At 38.6% G+C, this 23,606-nt stretch overlaps 4 protein-coding genes and 1 non-coding gene across 5 annotated transcripts; all 5 read left to right on the forward strand.

Annotated features, from left to right (window-relative positions):
- The first annotated feature begins 289 nt into the window (after positions 1-289).
- LOC112290818 (aldehyde oxidase GLOX) lies at positions 290-2,736 on the forward strand. The gene is made up of 3 exons (XM_024537544.2): positions 290-648; positions 886-1,047; positions 1,286-2,736. Exons 1-3 carry the CDS (start codon positions 409-411, stop codon positions 2,471-2,473), a joined length of 1,590 nt encoding a protein of 529 aa, XP_024393312.1. The 5' UTR covers positions 290-408; the 3' UTR covers positions 2,474-2,736.
- Positions 2,737-5,885: 3,149 nt separating this feature from the next.
- On the forward strand, positions 5,886-7,474 carry LOC112290846 (peroxiredoxin-2). Its single transcript, XM_024537625.3, has 2 exons — positions 5,886-6,823; positions 7,165-7,474. The coding sequence occupies exon 1, from the start codon at positions 6,021-6,023 to the stop codon at positions 6,774-6,776; it is 756 nt and encodes a 251-aa protein (XP_024393393.1). The 5' UTR covers positions 5,886-6,020; the 3' UTR covers positions 6,777-6,823; positions 7,165-7,474.
- Positions 7,475-10,353: 2,879 nt separating this feature from the next.
- On the forward strand, positions 10,354-10,435 carry TRNAS-GCU (transfer RNA serine (anticodon GCU)). The gene has a single exon. It is a non-coding gene; the product is annotated as a tRNA-Ser (tRNA).
- A 293-nt stretch (positions 10,436-10,728) lies between these two features.
- Positions 10,729-11,973, forward strand: LOC112290311 (uncharacterized). The gene is made up of 2 exons (XM_024536462.3): positions 10,729-11,025; positions 11,317-11,973. The coding sequence occupies exons 1-2, from the start codon at positions 10,729-10,731 to the stop codon at positions 11,647-11,649; spliced, it is 630 nt and encodes a 209-aa protein (XP_024392230.1). The 3' UTR covers positions 11,650-11,973.
- Positions 11,974-12,381: 408 nt separating this feature from the next.
- LOC112290817 (chaperonin CPN60-2, mitochondrial) lies at positions 12,382-18,649 on the forward strand. Its single transcript, XM_024537543.3, has 18 exons — positions 12,382-12,901; positions 13,614-13,632; positions 13,826-13,954; positions 14,136-14,295; positions 14,493-14,668; positions 14,820-14,915; positions 15,107-15,211; positions 15,442-15,528; positions 15,720-15,809; positions 16,118-16,198; positions 16,377-16,445; positions 16,611-16,688; positions 16,892-16,987; positions 17,098-17,197; positions 17,418-17,521; positions 17,677-17,782; positions 18,032-18,110; positions 18,306-18,649. Exons 1-18 carry the CDS (start codon positions 12,861-12,863, stop codon positions 18,421-18,423), a joined length of 1,734 nt encoding a protein of 577 aa, XP_024393311.1. The 5' UTR covers positions 12,382-12,860; the 3' UTR covers positions 18,424-18,649.
- Positions 18,650-23,606: the final 4,957 nt, after the last annotated feature.

Genomic DNA, 23,606 nt, shown 5'->3' on the forward strand with positions numbered 1-23,606 from the left:
GAGCTGAGCTCCCGCATGGCAAGAAGAACCTCATCAGTGCGAGGTGGGGGCCTGGCTAACAATTGATCAATCGAACAAAAGCTGATTCCTCACGATCAAGACGGAAATTGGATCAGAGCTTGCCCCAAATGGATGGCCCCACACACAATGAACTCGTTCTCCGACTTGTACTTACGCTGGCCGGTGTGGCTGCCTCATCATTCTCCTTGTCATCCACCGCACCACAATTCAACTGCCAAATGCCTCATATATGAGGCACCCTGTTTCATCTCAAGACACACCACTTATCTCCCATTCCCAGCTCGATCCAACGTCATGAGCTTCGAAGCCTGAGGCAAGTTCGTGCTTGGAAGTGATTGAATAGTGCGATCAATCAGGACAGAGGCAGTGTAGGGGAGAGTGGTGCAGATGGGTAGAGGAGACAGATTGCTGGTATGGGGGCTCCTCATGTTGGGAGCTTGGTCATGGGAAATCTCGGTGGTGGAAGCGCAAGGCTACTGGGAGACGGTGGTCGACAACGCCGGGATTGCCACCATGCACTCAGCTGTGTCACATGACGGCAACGTGGTATTACTGGATAGAACCAACGTTGGGCCCTCCCAGCTGAACTTGGCCCCTGGTGTGTGTCGTGACAACCCCCAGGATCGAGTAAGTGATCTCTCACATCTGAATGCATTGAATGGGCTCAGTCAGTTTCATTTATAATGAATAGAGAACAGTCGGGATTTAGGCACCATCAAGTCCTGAATCGGGAGTTCAAAAAGACTGGCTGTAGTTTATGAACGAGCAGCTTGGATGATCATAGCGAGCAATAGTATATTTTTGTGGAGTCGCTGGTGTTGAATTCTAATTGAATCTCTGTGGGGCTCTGTCTTGCGAGGACAGGCGACGAAACATGATTGTACCGCTCACTCAGCTCTCTTCTCCCCAGGCTCCAACAAAATCAGGCCACTCTTCGTGTACACTGATACGTGGTGCTCGTCAGGGCAATTTGATGGCAGTGGAAAGCTTGTGCAAACTGGAGGGGATGCCGACGGATTGATGAAGGTATGTCACTCCCGATTACTGCCTTGGATCTAAATTTCTTTAAACAATTCTCATGTATTAGTTTTTCAGATGCCATTTTAAGAAGCCAAATCACATGTCGCATCTCATAGAATGAATGGTTAGTCATGCCAATATACTACTACAGATGTGTGCCCACGCACTTTGCCATGACGAATGACGATACAATTAAGAGGATTTCTGAAGAATGATCTCTTACTGCTGCGGGTCCACCTTGCAGATTCGGCACTTCTCGCCATGCGGAGGAGGCGACTGCGACTGGGTGGAGCTGGACGGAGGATTGCAGGAAGGGCGCTGGTATGCGTCCAACCAGATTCTCCCCGACGGAACACAGATCGTCGTTGGTGGTCGCGGCGTTGGGACTGTGGAGTACGTCCCTGCCAATGGCCGTGGCACCTACGATCTTCCCCTCCTCTACAAGAGTAACGATGCTCAGATGGACAACCTGTACCCATTCGTGCACTTGTTGCCCAACAACCAGCTGTTCATCTTCGCGAACCGCGACTCCTGCCTTTACGACTGGGAAACCAACAAGGTGGTGCGCGACTACCCCACCATACCTGGAGAGCCCCGTAACTATCCGTCGGCTGGAAGCTCCGTGCTGCTCCCCCTGTCCGCTAACGCCAACTTTGGCAACGCCGAAGTCCTCATCTGTGGAGGAGCCGCATATGGCGCCTACATGAACCCCGCAGGACAGCCCGCATCTCAAACTTGCGGCCGCATCGCACCACTCGGAGCCGGCGCCGGATGGGCCATGGAGAACATGCCCCAGCGGCGACTCATGGGTGACATGATCCTGCTTCCCACTCGAGAGGTTCTCATCATCAACGGTGCGGGCGGTGGCGCACAAGGATGGGGCAATGCCGTAAACCCAGTCAAGATGCCCGTCTTGTACAAGCCTTACAACGCCGCGGGAGCTCGGATGCAAACATTGACAGCCTCCCCGATTCCGCGAGTTTACCACTCCACCGCCAATCTGCTTCCCGACGGCCGCGTCATGGTGGCAGGCAGTAACACACATCAGTTCTACACTTTGGCGGGATATCTTCCAACTGAGCTCAGAATTGAAACATTCTCCCCGCCATATATGGGCGCCAATCGCCCAACCTTCGCTGAGGTTCCCGGAGGTTTGAAATATGGGGGTGGATTCACCGCCACCGTGAAAGCGGCGAACCCCAAGAACATCGAACTGAACTTGTTGAGTGCGCCGTTCGTGACACATTCCTACGCTCAAGGACAACGGTTGTTGCAATTGGAAGCCAGCGCACCTGCTGCAGCTGGAGGAGGCGCTTACACGGTGGACTCGAAAGCTCCTCCCAGCGCGGCAGTCGCACCAGGCGGGTACTACATGCTGTTTCCTGTGGCTGATGGCAACGTTGGTTACGCATCGTGGGTGAAAATTGGCTAAGCGAATCCACAGAGAACAGCCTTTGTTCCAGAAGCCAACGACCTTGTTAATAGTTAGACAACCGCAATAAGAATTGCTTGTAAACAGAGGTACTTAATCCGTTTGTTCAGATGTTTGGGTACACGAATGACATGATCTTAGCTAACAGAGTTGAATGATTTTGTAGACGAGTGGAAATGAATGTTCCTGCTTCAATGCATTTGGTGTGAACTTGGTTTTGAAGCAATAAAAATGTCTACATAAGACATCTTTCGTGATTACAACTCAGCTCGAGGGACCATTTCACTGACTCGTCCAATTCTCTATTTATGTCTTTGATCGTGATTCTAATAGTGGAACCAGATAGCACAGGATCGAGCTCCTCCATCCATGAGGATCGCGACTTCAATCGGCAGTCACTAGCTTTCCGTCTGTTGTGCAAGATGGTTCAGACTGCGGCCATGTTCCACAATGATCTCGACATGGATCTGCAGTATCACTCCATTTTCTGACCTTATCTCAATTGTACATGCAATTGCTGCACTGTAGTGCCTTCATCTGCGAGAAGCTGACCATGTTTGCTTCGTGCGGTGATGGTGGACGACGACGCGGTGAACCGGCTGCGCATGAAAGACGGCGTCGTATTCACCGCCAAGCCTGAGAAACTCGATCTGAGTGTCAAAGTTATTCATGACTTATCCCTAGTTTTCTTTCACTTGTAAGATTTTATTTTCTTGGGCACATGGATAATGAACAGTTCGTGTGAAGTTCAGTCGATTTTTGTACTAGAATTTAGAAACACTTCTTCTTTACTTATTGATACTTTAATTTTTAGAGATAGTTTGGTCTGCTTTTTTTATGTAAATTATGACCTGTTCTATATATGATTTGAAAGATCACTACTTGGAGCATAAATTTTCTGTAACTGAACTATTTTGATACAAAAAAAAATTTATATTTTTACTCTAGAAAATGAAACTAGGTTAAACTTAGAAACAGTTTAAGTGTTGAGTATAATTCGTAGTCCATTGAACAAGCACTCATTTTTTATGATTACTTTTCTAACGTTACTACTACTTTTGTATTCTTTAAAAACTCTGATTGAATTAAATATTACATAATGCATTATTTAAAATTTTAAGAAATGGTGAAAAATTGTATATTTAATTTATATTACAAAAATATTAGCATTACAGAATAATATGCTCGGAATTATGAAAATTAAGGCTGAAAACTCCAAAAACACACATTGATTCAAACATAAAAAGTCCTTAAAGACACAAAGTAACCACAATATGTAAAATACTTTTTATATTAATATTTATGTTTTTTACAATAAATTTTTGATAATAGATATGAAAAATAACAACAGCGACATTGGTGGAATGCATAGAGCCAAAAGTTACATGAACTCTTCAAAGAAAATCATCATTTCTGAAAAAGAGGAAGCTATGTAAAAAATCAATTTAAACTTTAATTTGAACTTTCAAAACAACATAAGTTTATTTCATTGGAATACAATATATATATATATATATATATATATATATATATTTCCACACATACACACAATTGAATATAATGCAGATCCATTTCGAGATCATCAGTATGGATTTTCTTAAGGTTTCGGTGTAGTTGTATGGTGGGGCCATGGTAAGTCACTGCAGTGTGTGGGTGACTGGAACTTAGATTTGAGAGGTATAAGGATGCAGAATTTCACATTTTAAGTGTGGGTGGCATGCAGCAGGGATTTGGATTGAAGAGTTTGCAACCTTGCTTGAGGTTTGGAGGTATTTGTGCAGAGCCTTCTGCCTGATCTACGCTTACTCCTTTCCAGAGCAGTAAATTACACCACAGGACCTGAATTGTTGCTGACTCTTCGGGAGTACAATTCTAATGTTCAGCACTTCTTCCATTTTCATGAACTTTTAAAAACCTAATCTGCACTTTTTTTTTCTTTTTTTCGTTTTTTTTTTTTTTAATTTCCTCGTGCATCTAGTTGAAAGCACAAAATTAGTTTAGATCCTGTTATTGGAGCTTCTGGCATAACTTCAACTTAAGATAGGTGCTGTAGTGACGAAAATTTGAGGTCTTACCACAGCATCCAGACAACTCGATTGCAGTCTATTCTTCATATTGAAAGCGATGAGGTATTAAAGGTGATGAACAGGATGTTTCCTTTCCTTTAAAATCCATGTATGTCCACACATTAAAATCTGTTTCTGTGAAATGTCTTGGGAGTCACGATGAATGTGCAGTTGATAACTTGTGTGAGTATTATTAACTTTGCGGCCCACGACGGGCATTAGAAACTTAGGGTTTTCTACGAGTTGTCGGTGAGTTATCAGCACAATCGTTAGTATCAGTCAGTATATTTCTCCATCACCCTTGTGGATATCATCAATGCATGTTTAAACCGCGAGTGATCAGTGTAATCGTGTTCTTATCAGTTAAAATCATTGTTTTGTTTGTTGTTTCTTCAAGCACTGCAGGCACTGGTGGCTCAGTACAAATAACCCACACAGCCATGCATTGTGCCTTCACGAGATATTGCTAATTGAATTTAATTGTGTTCTATAATCTCCTGATAAAGGTGGAGTGGTATAGTCTCTGGACAGGAATGTTTGGCTCTTCAATTCCACTAAAGCCTCAGAATCTGCTTAAAATTCTTCGGGATTCTTCCCATCGGAGTAAATCGTTGAAAAAGAAATGACAAGAAAAGTCATTAGATACACGCAGAAGCACAAATTTTTCATGACGAAATGATTAAAGTCTTTCAACTACTTATTAACAATACGCACTGTTATTTGGAAAATTACGGGTAGAACCAATCGCAATTGCACTACGTAATAAATTCAGGCACATGTAGCAACACAATCCTGCATCTTGTCTCATCCTGACGTTGGACGTTGAAATTAGTATTTAGTAGAATATGTATCATTGGGTGAACCCAAATCTTACTCCTCCCAACTCATCAACCCATGCATTCCATTTGTGTATTCTTAATGGTCCATGTTGGTTTTTGTAGTAAGTTCTCTATATAGCATCTCTTTTGGGACGAATAATTGACAGATTGGCTCTAAACAGCAGCCCTTACAATCACGTTCCGTTAAGTTACGTTATGTTAGGTTTTTTTTTCGTTTTACTTGTGGAATAATGCAGATTGGTGGTGTCCGCGTGTCGCAATGCGACGGAATGGAGCTGGGGTGAGGGTGAAACCGTCGCGACCCAACAATGAATGAATGATCCATGGGAACCTACCTCCAGCGGACAAAATATCCCCCCTCCGAAATTCAATTTTCAAAGTGCTATATTTGCAACACTGGAGGAGGAGAATGGGAATAGAGACCTCGTTATCTCCGCCCCCGCCCTCATCTCGCCTCGCCTCGTGTCTTCACCTGTCGCCGCATTCATTCCACTTGTAGAGCCACCTTCAAGCCCTCTCCTTCAAACCCCGCCCCACCCTCCCGCTCCACTACGCCTCATCCTTGCTTAAGCCGCAGACGATCGTGTTTTTTGTTGTGTTTTTATTCTCTGGGTCTTCATTCCCAACCGGAAATCATCAACAATGGCGTCCGCAATTGCAAGCAAGGTCTCAGCAGTGGGAGCCGTGGCGAGGCGAGAATTGGCGCCGAGCGTGGCTTCCAAAGCCTCGGTTGCATCGCTCGTCGCCGCCAGGAAGGCTTGCCTCGGCACCAGCCAGTCTCTGTCGAGCGTCTCATGGGTCGCGTCCCGCGTAGGGTTGAAGAAGCCCGCCGCTAGATTTGTGTCCTCGTCGTCGTCGTCGTCGTCCCGATCAGGGGCGGGGCAAGTGGTGGCCACGATTTCCGTGGGGGACAAACTCCCCGAGGCGCAGCTCTCGTATTTCGACAAGGATGGCAATGTGCAGTCCGTGAGTGTGTCGGAACTCACAAAAGGTAAGAAAGTGGTGCTCTTTGCTGTTCCTGGTGCCTTCACCCCTACTTGCTCGTCCAAGCATTTGCCCGGGTTCGTGGCCAAGGCCGACGAGCTCCGGAAGGCGGGCGTGGACACCTTGGCTTGCGTCTCGGTGAACGATGCCTTCGTGATGCAGGCGTGGGGGAAGAGCGCCGGCGTTGGCGACAGCGTGTTGATGCTGTCTGATGGTTTGGCCAAGTTTACCCAGGCTTTGGGTACAGCTGTTGATTTGACTGATAAGGTAGAGGGGTTGGGCATTCGGTCGCGGAGATATTCCATGCTTGTGGAGGACGGCGTAGTGAAGGTATTGAACTTGGAGGTGGGTGGCGCCTTCACGAACAGCAGTGCTGAGGAGATTTTGAGCAGTCTGCAGAAGGCCAATGCCTAAAATGCAACTTTCATGCTTCGGTTTTCTGGGAGCTGCGTGCATGCTTGGTGAGTAATTATCAGAGCAGAGTACTACAACCCTAGTACCGTTCTCTGTTTACCGTTTGTCTGATTTGCAACAGCAAAGCGTGGAATTGCTCGCGTCAATGTGGGTTTGATTGACTTAATCTTTTTAGTTGTTTTCTTTCTTTGAAGTCAATGCCTAATTTGAGTACCGCTCAATGTCGCCCTCAAGGAATTCTTACTGCAGTGTCTTTAAGTGAGAGTAAGTTAATCATTTAAAGATAGGTTACTGTTGAGTGCAGTTTGTCAGCAACTGGTTGTGTGGGTTTGTGTATTGAATGAAAAGGATGAAATGAGGTTTAAGTCTTGTGTGTCTTTGTGTGCAGGAATTACACTGTTGAGTCAGTTTGTAGACGTGTCAAACAGTGTTCGAGGGTTCATGGCGTAGGGTAAGGCAGGTGCCTCCTGATGTGAGTTAAGCGTGTTCGGTGCGTTGTACATTCGGGAAAGAAACAGCGAAGCAGGCTCGTGCGGATTGCTCCAGGCACGTAGGCATTAATTACTCGCTGGATTTTTGTAGTATCACAAACAGGCACTTGCAGTAGTTCTGTTTATATCTGTTTTCCAGAATGTATTTCGGAGCTTAAGTCTATAATTTGATGAGTAGGCTCCATCATCGCAGGAGTCGTTCTGTGATTGCGTTGTATGAGTAATTGTTTCATACGATGTTTTGGTTAAATTTTCTGTTATATTTTAGCACGATTCATACAATTTAGTAGTTTGGGGGTGCATTGTCGTCACGCCCACCATGCTGTCATGTAAGTTTGTATACTGATAGTTACGCTTCTAGCCTTATTTGGCGTCTTCACAAGACCGATTCTGTTCATCGCATACGAATGCACCGTTTCTGACACGCATTTCTGAATGGGCTGCGTTCGAAATGGAACATCAGCAACAGCAAATTCGAACGCCACAAATGAATGTCGTATTCGAATGTACCGTGCGTCGCTGTTTCTCGAACTGTTGCAATTGAGACGCTTATAGCCGACCCTTAGCTGTATTGTTGTGTTATGCTATTTCATAATGAAACATGCAATTTCTCGAACCCTGTTTTCGCTTCCAATACCAAACAAACAGCAGAGGGCAGCGTGTGATGACGTCCCATGGCGTTGTCTTTTACCCAGTGCAGTCCTCTCCTGTGTTCGTTGTTTGAGTATTTGAGAGGCATTATTCACTAGCCTGAGAACACATCGTATGTAACGATTTCTCTCCACTGAATATTGTCCATGATTTTGAGTATTTATTTGGCAACCCCGTATTGGGGTATACCAACAGAAGTTCACTGTCGGTAGTACACTTTGTTTCCTCAACCACCAGTCCTTCAGATCAAAGTGTAACAACCTAATCCTGGCTTCTCTACACAGTAACCTGACCTTGCCTTAAACGGCTCGTCTTGTTCACAGCATCCAACTAGGTTGAAATCATTCACCGGCTTCAGTATTAGGTGCTATTTACAGGAATCGCTAGGTTTACAGGTTTTAGGGTTACGGTAAAACCAAGGCTTTTGTTGCTTTATCATCCTCTTTTTGGTAAGATTAAATGACCTGCTTGTTGCTGTTTGGGTAGATGGTGCTCAGATAACTAGTTTTTAACACACAACTCTTCAATCCCCTTGCAAATTGTCTGTGTATTAGGCCACAAAGAAGCTTTGAAGACATGATATACACAATGAGTTTGAATTAGTCGATACTCATCCTATTCAAGAGTTTGGGCAACTCAAATAATTTCTGACACTTTGTTTGGGTCATTTGTCTTGTTTGGGTCATTCTCATCCAAAGGCTTAGGATGAGAATAGTTTGTCTCAAAAAGAAAATTAATACTTGGTTTACAGTGGGAGAAAAGAACCACAATTGTGACATAATTAGATGTTGAATCTAATGCCTCTCATACGTTTTATTCACCCACCATGAGTATAGATAGAAAGATATATATATATATATATATACATACGCACTTAAAAATGAAGGTTAAATATCAACTTGCTACTCTAGATCATACAATAGATAATCCATGAATGGACATGTATTTACAAGATTCTTTTTGTGACTTTACAAAGTGCCTATTAATGCATTATCAAAAACTTCAAACTAGAATAATTGAGGTAAAACAATTGTGTTTGTTTTTAATTAAATTAAATTAGGTTGATAATTTTTGATTACACTAAATTTATAACAAGTAAGTATCAATTAAGATATTTTAATTTGAAGAAATTGAACTTATATTAAAATAGTACAAATATAAAAAGTAAAGAAATGTTACTTTTATAGTATATTCAAATAAAAATCAATTTACTTTGGAAGTTTTGATAATATGTTTCTCTATAGCAATAAAATAGAAAAGAAATCGTTGAATTTAATATAAAATAAAAAATTTATTATCTTCATATAAATCTCATAAAAATAAACTTAAAATTAACAATTTTAAAAAGATTGGTTACTGATCATTTTGAACCTTATGATTTTTAGATTTAGTTATTTTAGTATACATCCAACAGTAAAATTCCTCGCTTAATTTCAAGATTACTACATTGAAGAATGTCTTATTGTTATTTTTTGCATATACATGTTATATTTATCATATTAATACTTCAATTAGTTGTAATCTGACACTAATAAAATAATTTATTTTATATCATACTTCTTTGCATTATTTGAATTGTAAGTCATTGTTGCATTGTGTATTAACATATTTACCAAAATAAAAAAATAAAAAAATAAAAACTATAATTACACTTATACCATTTTATTTATTTTTTTAAGTTAAGATTTTTAAAATTATATATAAAGTGATAAGATTTATTATATTTTTATCAGCCTTTATTAAAGTTTTAGCTTAACAAAATTATCCAATATATATATATATATATATATATATATATATTAGTGAAATAAATACAATTATTATATGATAAGTAAGATTCTCCTTTGTCATAACCACAACAGTCTCTATCTTATACTAAGCCCTCCAAAATTTTAAACTAGTTATGCAAAAAACAAATTTTGTCCCCACTTGATGTCTCTTAAACTTAAGAAAAAAAGGGTTAAGACACATCCCCTAAATGATTATACATTGAATGGCACTTATCCACTTGGTGCAAATTTTGTGGAAGTTATGCTAAAGAAAATTAATTGCCCAGCAATTTGCTAAGTAATCTTAATGTAACCCTCACTTGACACTTGCTCTAGGACTCTCAGACATATAACATCCCCTACCACAACAACACCATCAAAATAGCATTCACTAAGTGAAACCTCCATGTTATTGAACCAACACATGAAAATATCACATCTACTGACTGCCCCAAAGCATTTGACGACACGCTTCGACCAACATCTGATTGCTATATATTCAAATCCAAAGTCCTTTGCAAATTCTAAAACTGAAACCATTTGGCACGTATAGAACTGCAAAACCAAATCACTAAATATAGATGTAGTCGGTGCTGGCTTTAGAAGATAGCAACATATAAATAAAGTTACGCATGGGCAGTGGACAGCGAGGGGTACATCTTCAGAGTCGCTTTGGCCGAGTGGTTAAGGCGTGTGCCTGCTAAGTACATGGGGTCTCCCCGCAAGAGTTCGAATCTCTTAGGCGACGAAGTGAACCGGAATGATGCGACTAGATGAACCCCGCACATTGTAAATTCAGGAATTTTGTTTCAATATGAATCTTTTTTTAAATTTTGTGAATATATTGTAATTTAGAAAAAGTAATAATAATAAATAAATAAATAATCTGAAAATTGAAATCAGTTAGCTGAGTTTTGGTTTACGAAATGAACAGATGTATGTGTTTATAACTAAAATCCATAGAGTCTCACACAATTGCAGGCTCTTGCGGGAACAGGAAATCGGCTTTAAGTGCACAGTAATGGGGCAAGGGAACGAAACATGCGAACAAGGCATGGGAACCTTACCCAGAAGGCAAGGCAACTGCTTTCTCGTCATTGCCATTGCCATTGCTTCCGAGGTCCCGCTCCATCTATCCTTCTGGTATGGCGGAGGAGACTTGACAAAATTTCTGATTGTGGGCCATCGCAGTTTCGGCCACCAGCAGGCTGCTGCTCGGAACTGCTAATTTACTTGCGACCCAACTCGTGTGAACAGCTACGGGCTCTCCGTCAGCTCCCGGCCTGTCGCTCTTCTACCGCGACCTCCACTTTCTTTTCTGGCTCCACCCCCATTCAGGTATGGACTACCACGGATGAAAGACTTGTAATTACCAGAGAGTACATGGCAGCAAAAGCTTCAATCGCTTTGCGTCTTTATAGATATTCATGTTCAGCTCAATTTGCAGATACGAGCCTCTGATTTCTCGTCATTATGGTTCATTGTGATCGGCCTCGGCGGCATTCGTGGTTGAATTTTGCAAATTGTGCATGAATCTCGTGTGGGGCATTGGAATGAGTGAGGGTGGTCGTCATTCTCATGTTAGTAGAGGCTTTGTCACGATGCGGTTTTTTTTTTTTTTTCACTCAGGTGAACCGGGGCGAGTTGAAGGTGACTTGCAAGAGGGCGGAGGTTCATCCCCAGTTCTACAATGAGACTAAGGTTTATTGTAACGGGGAGCTTGTGATGACCACAGGCGGCACACAAAGTGAGTACGTGGTGGATGTGTGGACAGGCAACCACCCCTTCTATCAGGGCAACAAGTCTGCTCTTGTTCTCGACGCAGACAGAGTAGAGAAGTTTCGGCAACGGTATGGAGGCATTGGCTCCATTCAGGAAATTCCCACTCTACTATCCGGTGAAGTAGTCTTTCAAAAGAAGAAGAAGGGACCGATCAAGGGGGGCAAAGGAGGCAAGAAGTAGCACCCAATATCCTGAGGCAGAGCTTTTTTTAGGTTTAATTCTCGAAGCAATCAGAATTTTCTATTATTTAGTTTAGTTCTTGTACGATGTTTCACCATTCTAGCCTAAACGTTACCGATTTCTGGATTCACAGAACATGGACATGCCGATCTACCAGTTGTCTTTGTAGCATACAAATGGGTTGCAATAGGCTCTATGGATTGTGGAGCTACGGTTGATATTCTCCATTCATATTTACCTATGCAAAATTATATCCCCTGTGACTTCACAGCTCTCTGCTGTCTTTATTCCTTTGTTTATTTGACTGGCATCTGTTCTACATTAGCTATGCCTTTATCCCTGGGCTTCCACTCTTCAAAAGGGATAGCACTGTTCATAATCATATTCTTTTCTCTGAATGGCAACTTTGAGTGATTGTGATCAGTACTGGTGTGAATGTGATGTATTTGGAAATGGCAACATAACATTGTAAAAGCCAGAACTTTTAATACAAACTGTAAGTAAACAATCTGGAATATGGTCACTTGTCTTATCAATGATATAGACTAGATGGATCATGTGTTGTCTTTTCAACTCACAGCATTTCAGCACATTCAAGGGATGTGCCCAAATTCTGTCTCTAATTTGCGTTGAATGGATGAACTTACTTAGTATTCATTAAGCAGGTTTCCTGCCTGTTTCTTCTCACCTATTTCACCCTTGATGTTGCCTGGGAGGAACTGTGAGTGACTCTGGCAGCAACCATTGTGGAGCAAAGAGAATAATGTATCATTTGGATACATGCTACATTTTTAGTTAAAGTCCATTAGTACCGCCGAATTATGCATTTCTTATGAATCTACCAGGTTCTTTCATGAGGGATTAGGACTTAATAAGACCCGATATAGAGCTCATTTGGGGGTAGCCGGAAGAGAGAGAGGAAGATTTAGGAAGATTTAGCAAACTGCCGCTGCTTCTGGAGGCTTCTGAAGCTCCTCTCGTTCATCTCATGCCGTTTCTCAGACTCATAAGTGGTGATGAACTGCTAGTCGCCGCTTCTTCTCGTTTTCAGCTTAGAGGCCCATCATGGTCCTTTTCTTCTAGCTGCCCTGTTGCTTCGATCGCGACATTGCATCTTCTTTTAGGGGTTCTCTCAGGTTGTGGATTCTCTTGTAGAGGGAGGTTCAGGTTGTGTCGTGCCTGAGGTTTTAGGTTTGTGACTGTAGTTCGCCATGTATCGTGTGGCGGCAGCATTGGCGTCCCGCGTCAGCAGGTGCTACACTTTCCCTCTTCATCTGTGGAAATCCCAGTCTTGAGTGACGTGATTATTGTTCTGGGCATCAGTTAGAGTGCCATTTGAAGAGTGATTGTACATGTTCTCGTTTTGTCTCTGATAGCGAGTCTTGTGTTTGTGAGTCGGTAGACTTTTGATTTCGATTATTTGGAAATGCGTCTTCTTGTTCAGTGTTTAGCATCTGTATAAATTCTTGATGTAGCGTTCCGTGTAAGAACTTGCACGGGGTGATCGTCTTCTGAGCGTTTCTTTTAGGGTGCCTTATTGGTGAATGGGATCTTCGTGTTGGGTTGTCCTCTATTTTGTCTTCATGTTTACAACTTCTCGGTATCGCGAATACTCTCTCCACACGCTTACTGTAACTGTATTGTTTCGGTGTTATATTCTTTCTAATGGGAACCGGCTTGTTTGCTTTGAGGTCATAGTGGCCTCCGACCTTCTTTGGCTCGTCTCCTGCTGCGTCGATGACTTTCTTCAACTGTCTGCTATGACGATCTTGAAATTTGACCTAATCTTGCTGTGTTTTCACCAATGCGATTCCGAATACCTAGTGTTACGCAGAGAATTTACTTGGAGGGCTTTTTTACAGGGCGACTGTTGTTGCAATGATTTGCACTGTATTTTCTTTTCGTGTTTATATTACTGCTTTACCTAATTTAGTGATGTGTTTGGACTTGGACATATTTTGTAGGGGACAATCACTTGTGCAAGTAAGTTTCCATACACATTCAGTGTTAATAGAATACCTAAGAAATTTAAGATCATCAAATTTTCTTGTGACTTTACTGCACGTTTATAACCGTAATTTATTTTTCTCGACATAGCACGTACTTTGCGTTTAAGAAAACTTCACGACTGAGAATGCCTAGCTGAGGTGATTGATTTGGAAATCTTGCGACACAGGCATGTAGATTGCAGTCAGCTCGCAAATTCTCTGGGAAGGATATCAGGTTCGGAGTTGAGGCTCGAGCTCTTATGTTGCAAGGTGTGGAGCAACTTGCAGATGCTGTGCAAGTGACCATGGGCCCCAAGGTAACCTGCTGCCTGCTATTTTGCTTTTCAGTAGGGATCAATCCCGAACTGTCTAATTCTTGGTATTCTAGCTTTAGATCCGAGATTTTACTTTGACTTAGAGTCGTAGTTTTAGGGGGATTTGATAACATAGTTTACGAATTAACTGTAATGTCGTGACGTTGTGCTCTCTTTCCAACAGGGCCGGACTGTTATCATCGAGCAATCTTTTGGATCTCCTAAAGTGACCAAGGATGGTGTTACTGTTGCGAAAAGCATTGAATTCAAGGACAGGCTTAAGAACGTGGGAGCGTCACTTGTAAAATCGGTAGCAAATTCTACCAATGACGTCGCTGGAGATGGCAAGTGCTCTGTGTCATATAATTTGTGAAGTTTGAGTTCTTAGTCAGGAGCATTATTTTCTTGAATATTGCAGGGTCTACCGTATTCAATCTAATGACGACACATTTAGACGTGATTATAGACACTGTTCGTGGTTGTTTAACTATCCGATTCGTACTGGGATCATTTGGCTAACATTGGCTGAAACACCCTGCAGGAACCACTGCTGCAACAGTGCTCACACGAGCTATTTTTGCTGAAGGGTGCAAATCAGTAGCAGCTGGTATGAACGCAATGGACTTGCGCAGGGGCATCAACCTTGCTGTGGAAGCAGTTGTAGCTCATCTCAAGAGCCAAGCGAAGATGATCAGCACATCTGAGGAGATTGCACAGGTATATCTCTTTTCGTTTTTAGAATTTGGTTCTTCAGAGTTAGTGCTATTGATTGTATATCTCATGCTGTGAACCATATGTTTGAGATCGCTTCTGTTTCATTTTATCGGTGATTTGATTCGTGTCATGGTGCTCCCTAAACTTCGGACAGGTGGGAACAATCTCTGCAAATGGGGATCGTGAAATTGGTGATTTACTAGCTCGCGCCATGGAGAAAGTAGGCAAAGAGGGTGTTATTACTGTTGCGGTAAGTAGATGTCTGTGTGTCATACTCTCTTGTTTTACCATTGCGGATTTAGTTATGGTTTGCTTCCCGTGATAGGTACAAGACGATGCTGTTGATGTCAATTTTTGACCCGCGATTGGGAGTAGCGTATTTAATAGTGGCATTTTTCCAATTCAATGATAGTGACTGGGAAGGGGCGGCGTTTTCTGTAGGATGGAAAAACTTTGTTCAATGAATTGGAGGTTGTTGAGGGTATGAAGCTCGACAGAGGATATATTTCCCCTTACTTCATTACCAATGCGAAGACACAGAAAGTGGTGTGTATCTAAATCAAAACGCCTTGTATTCTGATTATGTCTATTCTCGCTCATTGCTTGGGGTCTGTGCTGATAACTACCTACATTTGACTCTACAAAGACGTTTCTAGACTTTTGTTGTAGTGTCCTACTCAATGACGTGATACTGTGCTTGCTCTTTGCTTGCGGTTTATGTTGACAATACCTGACTCTTCAATTGGTGATTTTCGTTATGCTCATCCATTACACAGGAACTGGAAAATCCCGTGATTTTGATCCACGAGAAAAAGATCAACAGTCTTCAATCAATCCTTCCAGTGCTTGAGCTTGTGGTTAAGGTAGGAAATTGTCAATCTTTTTGCATTATTTAAGTTTTGTTTCTTAGAACCATCCCTCCACAATGGTTTCTGATTTCTTTCTGTGGTTTATTTGAGCTCTAAACGGAGGCTTTTGCTTTCTCATTCAATGCACACAAGAATTAGTTAAAGTGATCTGTCAGTAGTGCTGATAATTGAATTTGATTTGGAAGGATCAAAGGCCATTGTTGATCGTTGCCGAAGACGTAGAAAGCGAAGCTCTGGCTACTCTGATTGTTAACAAGCTCAGAGGAGGTGTTAAGGCATGGATTCAGTGCTCTCATGTCTTCGTATTCTGCCTTTCAGCGACCTTTGCTGAGTTTTTCTTTGTTTGTGTTGGTGATACCAGGAAGTGGCTAAGCAGCTTGCTGGCATTTAGTTGTATTCATCCGATTAAATAGGGTTTTGTAATGAGCATTTCGTAGATGAGGCAGTTTGTGCAGTCGCTATTTTAGAACGCCACTAGATCACCCCATCAATATTGCTTGACTGTGACAGTGTTGATCTTTAATTATGGAAGTTCTTCTGCAATAGATATTGATGTCGGAATGCTCGATTTTGTGAAAAATAGGTCTGTGCAATCAAGGCACCTGGTTTTGGTGAGAACAGGAAAGCACTCATGCAGGATCTTGCCGTGATTACGGGTGGTCAGGTACTTTTAACTGCTCTATCTCGCCATTTGTGATTTTACGGATAGAACTCTCCTTAATTACGTTTGATCTCATAAACGCGTTATTGTCGGCTTTCTCTTAAAAGGACTCCTAAGAAATACTTGGAGTCTTGCGTGTTCATTGGTGTCGCACTACTGATTTTTGGAATGATTGGTGCAGCTCATCAGCGAAGACCTGGGATTCAAACTTGAGAAGATTACTCCAGTAATGCTTGGATCTAGCAAAAAGGTTAGTGATGTTGTATAACTATGTGCTTGCTTGCTGAATGTTGGTGCTTTTTCAGCTGCCATACTTGTTTGCTTTTGGCTATGTGATTGTCAAAGGTTACTTATTTGCAGCTGAAACAATTTCATCCGGATAGTGATATTTTCAACAATTTCAATCATGTCACAGGTAACTGTATCAAAAGATGACACGATTATCTTGGATGGCGGAGGTGACAAGACCATCATTGAAGATCGTATTGAGACGGTAATGTACTCTTGCCATCTGTATATTTAGCTATTTAGTTTTCGTAGTCTGTTAGCGTAAGGACTGGAGTGAGTGGGGTTTGATTTTCATCAGGTTAATCTTTGTGCCAATATGTCCCGTGCTTGTGGTGAATTTTCTTACAACACATTTCATAGCGATCGTGGTTATGTACTACCATTTGACGAAGAAAATGTTTTCCGCAGATCCGAGAGGCTATCAACAGCGCAACTTCTGATTACGACAAGGAAAAGTTGCAAGAGAGGTTGGCTAAATTATCAGGGGGTGTTGCTGTGCTCAAGGTAAGGATCCATCTGAAGCCTGTTCATCGTTCCAGTCTATGATCATTGGAGATATGGCATTCCTGCAATTACCGATGTGTTGGGTTTGAAACTTATATGATTCATTTCAGATCGGAGGAGCAAGCGAAGTTGAGGTGAGTGAAAAGAAAGATCGTGTTACTGATGCACTGAATGCTACTAAAGCTGCTGTCGAGGAGGGGATTGTACCTGGTATGATTGTCGAACTTTTGAATTTTGACTTGCGTTGTGATCCTTCGCATCAGTTGTTTTGAAATCCGTTAAGAAGTTAGTTTAAAAACGTGATCAATATATCCGAGCTGTTATGTAACATGCTGAGTTGTTTAAACTTGTACCTGTTTTGAGGACCATGTCATTTGATTTACTGGGATCACATCAAATAATGGATGAGTGTTTCACGGGATTGAATCAGGTGGTGGTGTTGCTCTATTGTATGCTTCCCGGGAGCTTGATAAGATTCAAACCGCGAACTTTGATCAGAAGGTTGGAGTGCAAATCATCCAGAATGCCTTGAAGGTACTTTTTGTGCAACTTGATCTGGAGTGAGTTTGTAAAATGAACGAATCTGTATCGGACTTAGGAGAGGCTATTGTCTTGATCGCATCAGCTTATGTGTCCTCTTTACTGGGAGTAAAATTTCGGTGAAATGTAATGAGCATGTTGTACTGCAGATGCCCGCCTACACAATTGCACAAAACGCTGGTGTGGAAGGGGCTGTGGTTGTTGGAAAGCTGTTGGAGCAAACCAATATGAGCATTGGTTATGATGCTGCTAAAGGTGCGGCATCCATTTTGTTCATTCGAGCTTCACTTCTGTCAAGCTCATTAAATTATTTGGAATGGACGACCCCTATTGCGAAGCACGTGTCTTGGTGGTTCATATGTTTCGTTTTGATTCTGTTTTCTTTTCCGGTGAGGCGAGCTGCTGTATATTTTGTGTCCTAACAATGTAAAGAGAGATTTGGGCTTCTTATAGCTTCAGTGGGTGGAAACTTTTTGACACTAATTATCCACTACATTTTTGCAGCCGAGTATGTTGACATGGTGAAGGCAGGAATCATTGATCCTGTAAAAGTTATTAGGACTTCACTTGTTGATGCTGCCAGGTGTGTTTCAAACTCTGGTGTCTAGCGTTTCTGCTTGCTGTATGTACATGTTACATTTTTGCTTGTCATTGATGTTAATATCCAGTTACGCAAGTCCTTTGGTTTATTTATGTCACTTCTTATATTACCACTACTTAGTCGCACCACCCCTCTGATCTGTTTTGATGTATGCTAATTTTGTTTACTGGTTTGCAGTGTCGCATCGCTAATGACAACAACTGAATCAGTAGTTGCTGATTTTAACAAAGCCGAGGACAAGGAAATGATGGGAGGCATGGGAGGCGGCATGGGAGGCATGGGGGGCATGTATTAGAAAGTCTAAGGAAATGGTAGATAAAATTTTCATTAGTGCGTGGAGTTGACTGTATACACGCACTAATAACATGCCTCGGAAGAAAGTTGGTGCAGTGATCGGGAAACTCATTTTTGTCCTTCTGTCAGAGAACACAAATTTTGGCCACACAATGTAATCAAAGAGTCAATTTTCGAAATTCTCGAACTTTCAGTTCGAAGGAGATTGATATGACCCATTCAAGTCGTATATGTCTACACGCATGGATACAGTAGCCTATGTAAACAAGCATATTTCAGAATCCCCATATCTTTTACTTGGTGCGTTAATCATTTTAGAGCGTTATAATCTCAGTGTCTAAATTTTCCTAAAAGCAAGCTAACTGCATCGTTTTGAGAACAATTCTGGAATGAGAATAGGTTTGGAGGAACCAGCTGATTTTTACTCAACCTGTCGTTCTCCCTAGAAACTGTATAGTCTCAAGTGTGGTGGATTCAAATACTTTCCTACTAACTACCAGTGTAAAGATATTTTCCCGGTTGAAGAACTAGAACTATAATATGTTACAAACTGACGCCTAATTTTTTTAAGTGTCCAAATCACAGACTGAACTGATAGTGAGGTAGAGCTTTTCACTTGGGTACGGTCTCTGTTGGGATGTTAGATTGTAACAAGTTATTCGTGCATAATCTATTGATACTTAAAGAACAAATACTTGATTATTGAAATGGAAAGAATAATTTTAATCTTTTGAAGAACCACCATATCTATTTAAAAGGTAAGATTAGGTGAGTTCATGTAGTTGGTGTGATGAGTAAATTTTTTGAAAAGTAAATGTTTTACTGGTTATGTGATTATAATATATTTAAAATTAAATATATCAATTTAAAAGTATTTTTTTATTAAAAATTTTACTTTAAAACTACATGATATTTTTTTTCTAATAAAGGTTTGATACTAGAATCTAAGTAGATTTTTTTGATATTTTAAATTTTTGTTTTCAAGTTTAGTCAAGCAATTTTTAATTTTTTGCAATAAGATTAGTCAAGCATTTTTTTGCAATAAGATCTGTTATAATGTAATGTTTTCTTCTTTCTTTTATCATTACAATGAGGGCTAGGAACAAGGAATAGGGATATGAGATGGGGATGAGAATGGAGGATAGAGGAGTTTGGAATAAGGGACAAGGGCTAGGAATGGAGGGGATAAGAAACAAGAATGGGGGAATTTTGGACAAGGAGCAAGATCGGGAACACAGGACACAGAGATTGGAACTAGGATGGAAGATAAATTGAATTAATCATGAGATGGTAAGAAAGGTGCGGCATTAACAAAATAGGTATGTGGTTTTAACAACTCCATATCTATATATATATATATATATATACAAATATTAGAATCCTTGGAAGTACATAAAATACTAAAAATGAACTTCATAACATTTTAAATATTCTTTAAGCAAAATCTTGCATGTTAGCAATCTCAACCATAGATATATTATTACTAAACTTGTAAAAAAATAAAAAAAATATGTTTTTTTAATGCATATATCAAGAAGTTATGCAATTGAAAGAAATAAGTATAAGTAGATCAACTTCAATAGTAAATTCTAGAAATCTTAATATCACAATTACAAAAGAACCTAAGATTAAAGAGATGTGATGGAACAAGATCAAAATTTTGAATTTTTTTATAAGAAGTTATTTTATTTTATTTTATTTTTTACAACTACAAGCTTTTCAATATCCTAATAATATTATTCAAGTAGGATTTATAAATATACTTCTATTTATAAGTATTTTATTTTATTTTTTATTTTATTTTTTAAAACCTTTAATAGAATATGATTTATAACTTTAGTATGATTTGAACTTATTTTTGATGGCATTTACAACTACATTTGGATAGAGTGACCAAAAAAAAGTAGTAAAATTAAAAATCCAATCTTTTTAATAAATATCATATCTAATTGCTACTTATATTATATAATTCTAATAACTTACTTGTAATTTAGATTAGAATAATAAAACTTTTATTAATCAATTTTAATATGGTTTAGGAGATAGTACCAAAGATTTATTGTTGACAATGCCAAAAAGTAAATTTATTAAAGTAATTTATCACTCAAGCAATTAAATATATAATCAATTTTTAGAAAGATTGCCATGTCATTCTATAATATAATAATTATGTATTCTCTCCTAGCCTAAAATATGTTGGTTTGGTGATAGTAAAGTTTTGAAGGTTGATTTAAACTAAGTAAAATTGGATTATTAATATCCAACTTGAAAAAGGTATAAAAAAGAATATTTGGAGGCTTGTTTGGTGGAACAAATTCTTAGTTGCTTCTCTTTTCTTATATTCTTTATAAGTCTTATATATAAGTTTAATTGTTATAATATAAGAGATGAAGTCTTATGTTTAGATTTCTCCTTGTGATTTCATTTGTGATGCAAGTTTAGTCTTATTAAGATTTAATAGAAGCTTGAATGTAAAGTTGATTTATTATAAGGCTATGCATTATTTTCTTACTTAATGAATATTTTTCATGTGACTGCATGTGATTAATATTTTTTTAGAGTAATTTTTTTGTTAGCAATAAGTGATAACATGACAAGACATAAGTAACAATTATTTGATTAAAGAAATGAAAATAAAGTAATAACAACTCTTAGATCCTTAGAAATTTGTTCATTAAGATTATAAGTGATACAAATTGATACAATCTATTTTAAGTGATTAATATTAGAGAAAAAATATAGATATTGATATAAAAGCTACTATTTATATTATTAAAAAAATCATAAAGTACAAGACTATTACATCAAATCAAGTGAATTTAAGACATTAAATACAAGATTAAACACAAAAATATTAGAAAACAAAGATGTCTATTTATGGTAAATATCTTACAATTAGATAACTTTTATAATAGAGTATAAATAAGATATTTGTATTGTTGATATATAGAAATAAATAATTGGAACCATGTTTGATAAATTATGGAAGTCTCTAGAATTGGGGCTAGATTAGTAGACCATATAGGATCCATCGTAGAACATTTTAAAAAGAGCCTAGGGCGATTATTCAAGTGGCACCTACTAGGAAATCTTTCAGAAAAGGCTTATGGCAGTTATCTAGGTAGAATCCATTATGAAACCTTCTTGAAAAGGTTTAGGGCAGTTATCTAGGTAGGATCCACCATAGAACCTTCTAAAAGGAGTTAAGGGCAGTTGTCTAAGTAGAATCCATCATCTATGAACATTCTAGAAAGTCTAGGATAATAGAACAGATATAAACAGGACTTGCCAAGGCCTTCTAAGATATTTGATCAAGTATGGCTTTAGACCTTCTCTTTTAGTAAAGTTTGGTTCTGCATCTTCCTGTTCAATTCTGTTTTGTTCTATTTCTGTTTGATCAATTTTATCTTTTGTGAGCAATTCTGTTTAGTTTTGTTCAATTTTGTTTTGGTCCATTTTGTCGTATTTTGTGATGAGGATTTATGTTGCTATGGATTAGAATAGTCTTAGACTCTCAAGATAGATTAGTCCTGTTTCAACTTTAGACTCTAACCATCAAATATAAATTTCATATTGCTAGGTAATTTTTTAACTTGTTTAAACTTTCAATGCTTGTAAAAACTTTTAATATTTAGAATTTAAATAAAATTGCTTTTAAATATCAAAAACTTAACATATTTTATAGATAAAGACTTTACATTATACTACAAATTAATAATCTTAAAGAAGAATTGACTAATTATAAAAGGGATTATTATTAAAAAAAAAAAAAAAAAAAAAAAAAAAACCACTTGAATCTAAAGAAATTATTGAAAAATCAAGCCATTAAAATTGGCGCTAGAAGATCAAATATTAAACATAATCTTTAATAACATTTGATAATATTTAAGTCCAATTATACTTGACTATTTTTGTTTGAATTATATTATTTTTATATTAATTTAAAATTAGAAACATCAATATAAGATTTAGTCTAAATATCAAAAAAATATATTAACCTTTATTTGTTAGAGCTTAAGTCTTTACATGAGTGATTAAAAAAAAATAATCCATTTATCAATTATGCAATATCAAGTCATCATTGAAATAGAGATTATAGTGGAATCTTGAAGCATTGTGAGAAGAATCTAGATGTCTTTGAAAAAAAGTATATTAATGTATTGCCAAAATACCAATCTTATAATTATATAATTGATCTTCTGAAAAGAACTTAACCAAAATTTATACCAATTTACAACTTGTAAAAAAAACCTTACTATATTCAAAGATTATATTAATGAAAAATTTATATTTTTTATATTATTTTTTTAACATTCAAAATTTCTTGCAAGTGTGTTTATTTTCTTTATGAAGAAAAAAGATGGATCCTTAAAAATGTGTGTAAATTATTGTGGATCCAAAAACATTGACCATCAAAAATTATTATTCTTTGCTTATAGTATCATCACTTTTTGATTAACCAAAAAAAGTTAGGATCCATGCTAAGGTAGATCTATAAAGAATCTATAATTTGATATATATTAAAGAAGATAATAATTATAAGATTGTATTTTCAACTAGATATGGCTATTTTGAATGTAATGGCATGTCTTTTACACTTGCAAATGTTCCAATTTCTTTCCAACATTGAATGAATGATATATTTTGTAAATTTTTAGATAATTTTATTCTCTCTTATTTGGACAATATTCCAAGAATATGGAGGAGCATAAATATCATATATGCCTTGTAATACAAATGTTTAGAGACACCAATTTATATGTCAAGATAGAAAATATGTATTTTACACAAAAAAAATATAATTTTTCTGACATATCATCTCAAATAATAGTTTCTGAATGGATTCTAAGAAGGTACAAACAATTACGAATCGAACACTTCTAAGAATAACACATAATGTCTAACAGTATTTAGAATTTTCAACTCTTATAAAATATTTATTAAGAATTCTTTTCAGGTTGCTAGTCTATCTAATTAACTTCCAATTAACTTCCAATCAACTTCACAAGACAAATTAGAATGAATTAAAATATGAATCTCACATTTTTTTTTGAAGCTAATTTTTTAAAATAGAAACTCGAGGCAACGGAAATAGACAAGCTTGTATCAAAACTCCTAATCATACTTCGAACGCTTCAAATCAGTATCTCTGATGTCATTCAAATTTTCTTCCACCTGGTGCCT

The sequence above is a fragment of the Physcomitrium patens genome, chromosome 13 (genome assembly GCF_059467195.1).
Source record: "Physcomitrium patens ecotype Gransden chromosome 13, ASM5946719v1, whole genome shotgun sequence".
NCBI classification, from domain to species: Eukaryota; Viridiplantae; Streptophyta; class Bryopsida; order Funariales; family Funariaceae; genus Physcomitrium; species Physcomitrium patens.

Excerpts from the sequence above, each read along its gene's own strand:
- LOC112290818 (XM_024537544.2), top strand. The coding sequence starts at position 409 with ATGGGTAGAGGAGACAGATTGCTGGTATGGGGGCTCCTCATGTTGGGA. Across the intron at positions 649-885 it reads GTGACAACCCCCAGGATCGA|GCGACGAAACATGATTGTAC; the intron begins GTAAGTGATCTC and ends TTGCGAGGACAG. Across the intron at positions 1,048-1,285 it reads ATGCCGACGGATTGATGAAG|ATTCGGCACTTCTCGCCATG; the intron begins GTATGTCACTCC and ends TCCACCTTGCAG.
- LOC112290846 (XM_024537625.3), top strand. The coding sequence starts at position 6,021 with ATGGCGTCCGCAATTGCAAGCAAGGTCTCAGCAGTGGGAGCCGTGGCG.
- LOC112290311 (XM_024536462.3), top strand. The coding sequence starts at position 10,729 with ATGCGAACAAGGCATGGGAACCTTACCCAGAAGGCAAGGCAACTGCTT. Across the intron at positions 11,026-11,316 it reads CTGGCTCCACCCCCATTCAG|GTGAACCGGGGCGAGTTGAA; the intron begins GTATGGACTACC and ends TTTTTCACTCAG.
- LOC112290817 (XM_024537543.3), top strand. The coding sequence starts at position 12,861 with ATGTATCGTGTGGCGGCAGCATTGGCGTCCCGCGTCAGCAG. Across the intron at positions 15,212-15,441 it reads ATGCGAAGACACAGAAAGTG|GAACTGGAAAATCCCGTGAT; the intron begins GTGTGTATCTAA and ends TCCATTACACAG. Across the intron at positions 16,199-16,376 it reads CCGTGATTACGGGTGGTCAG|CTCATCAGCGAAGACCTGGG; the intron begins GTACTTTTAACT and ends TGATTGGTGCAG.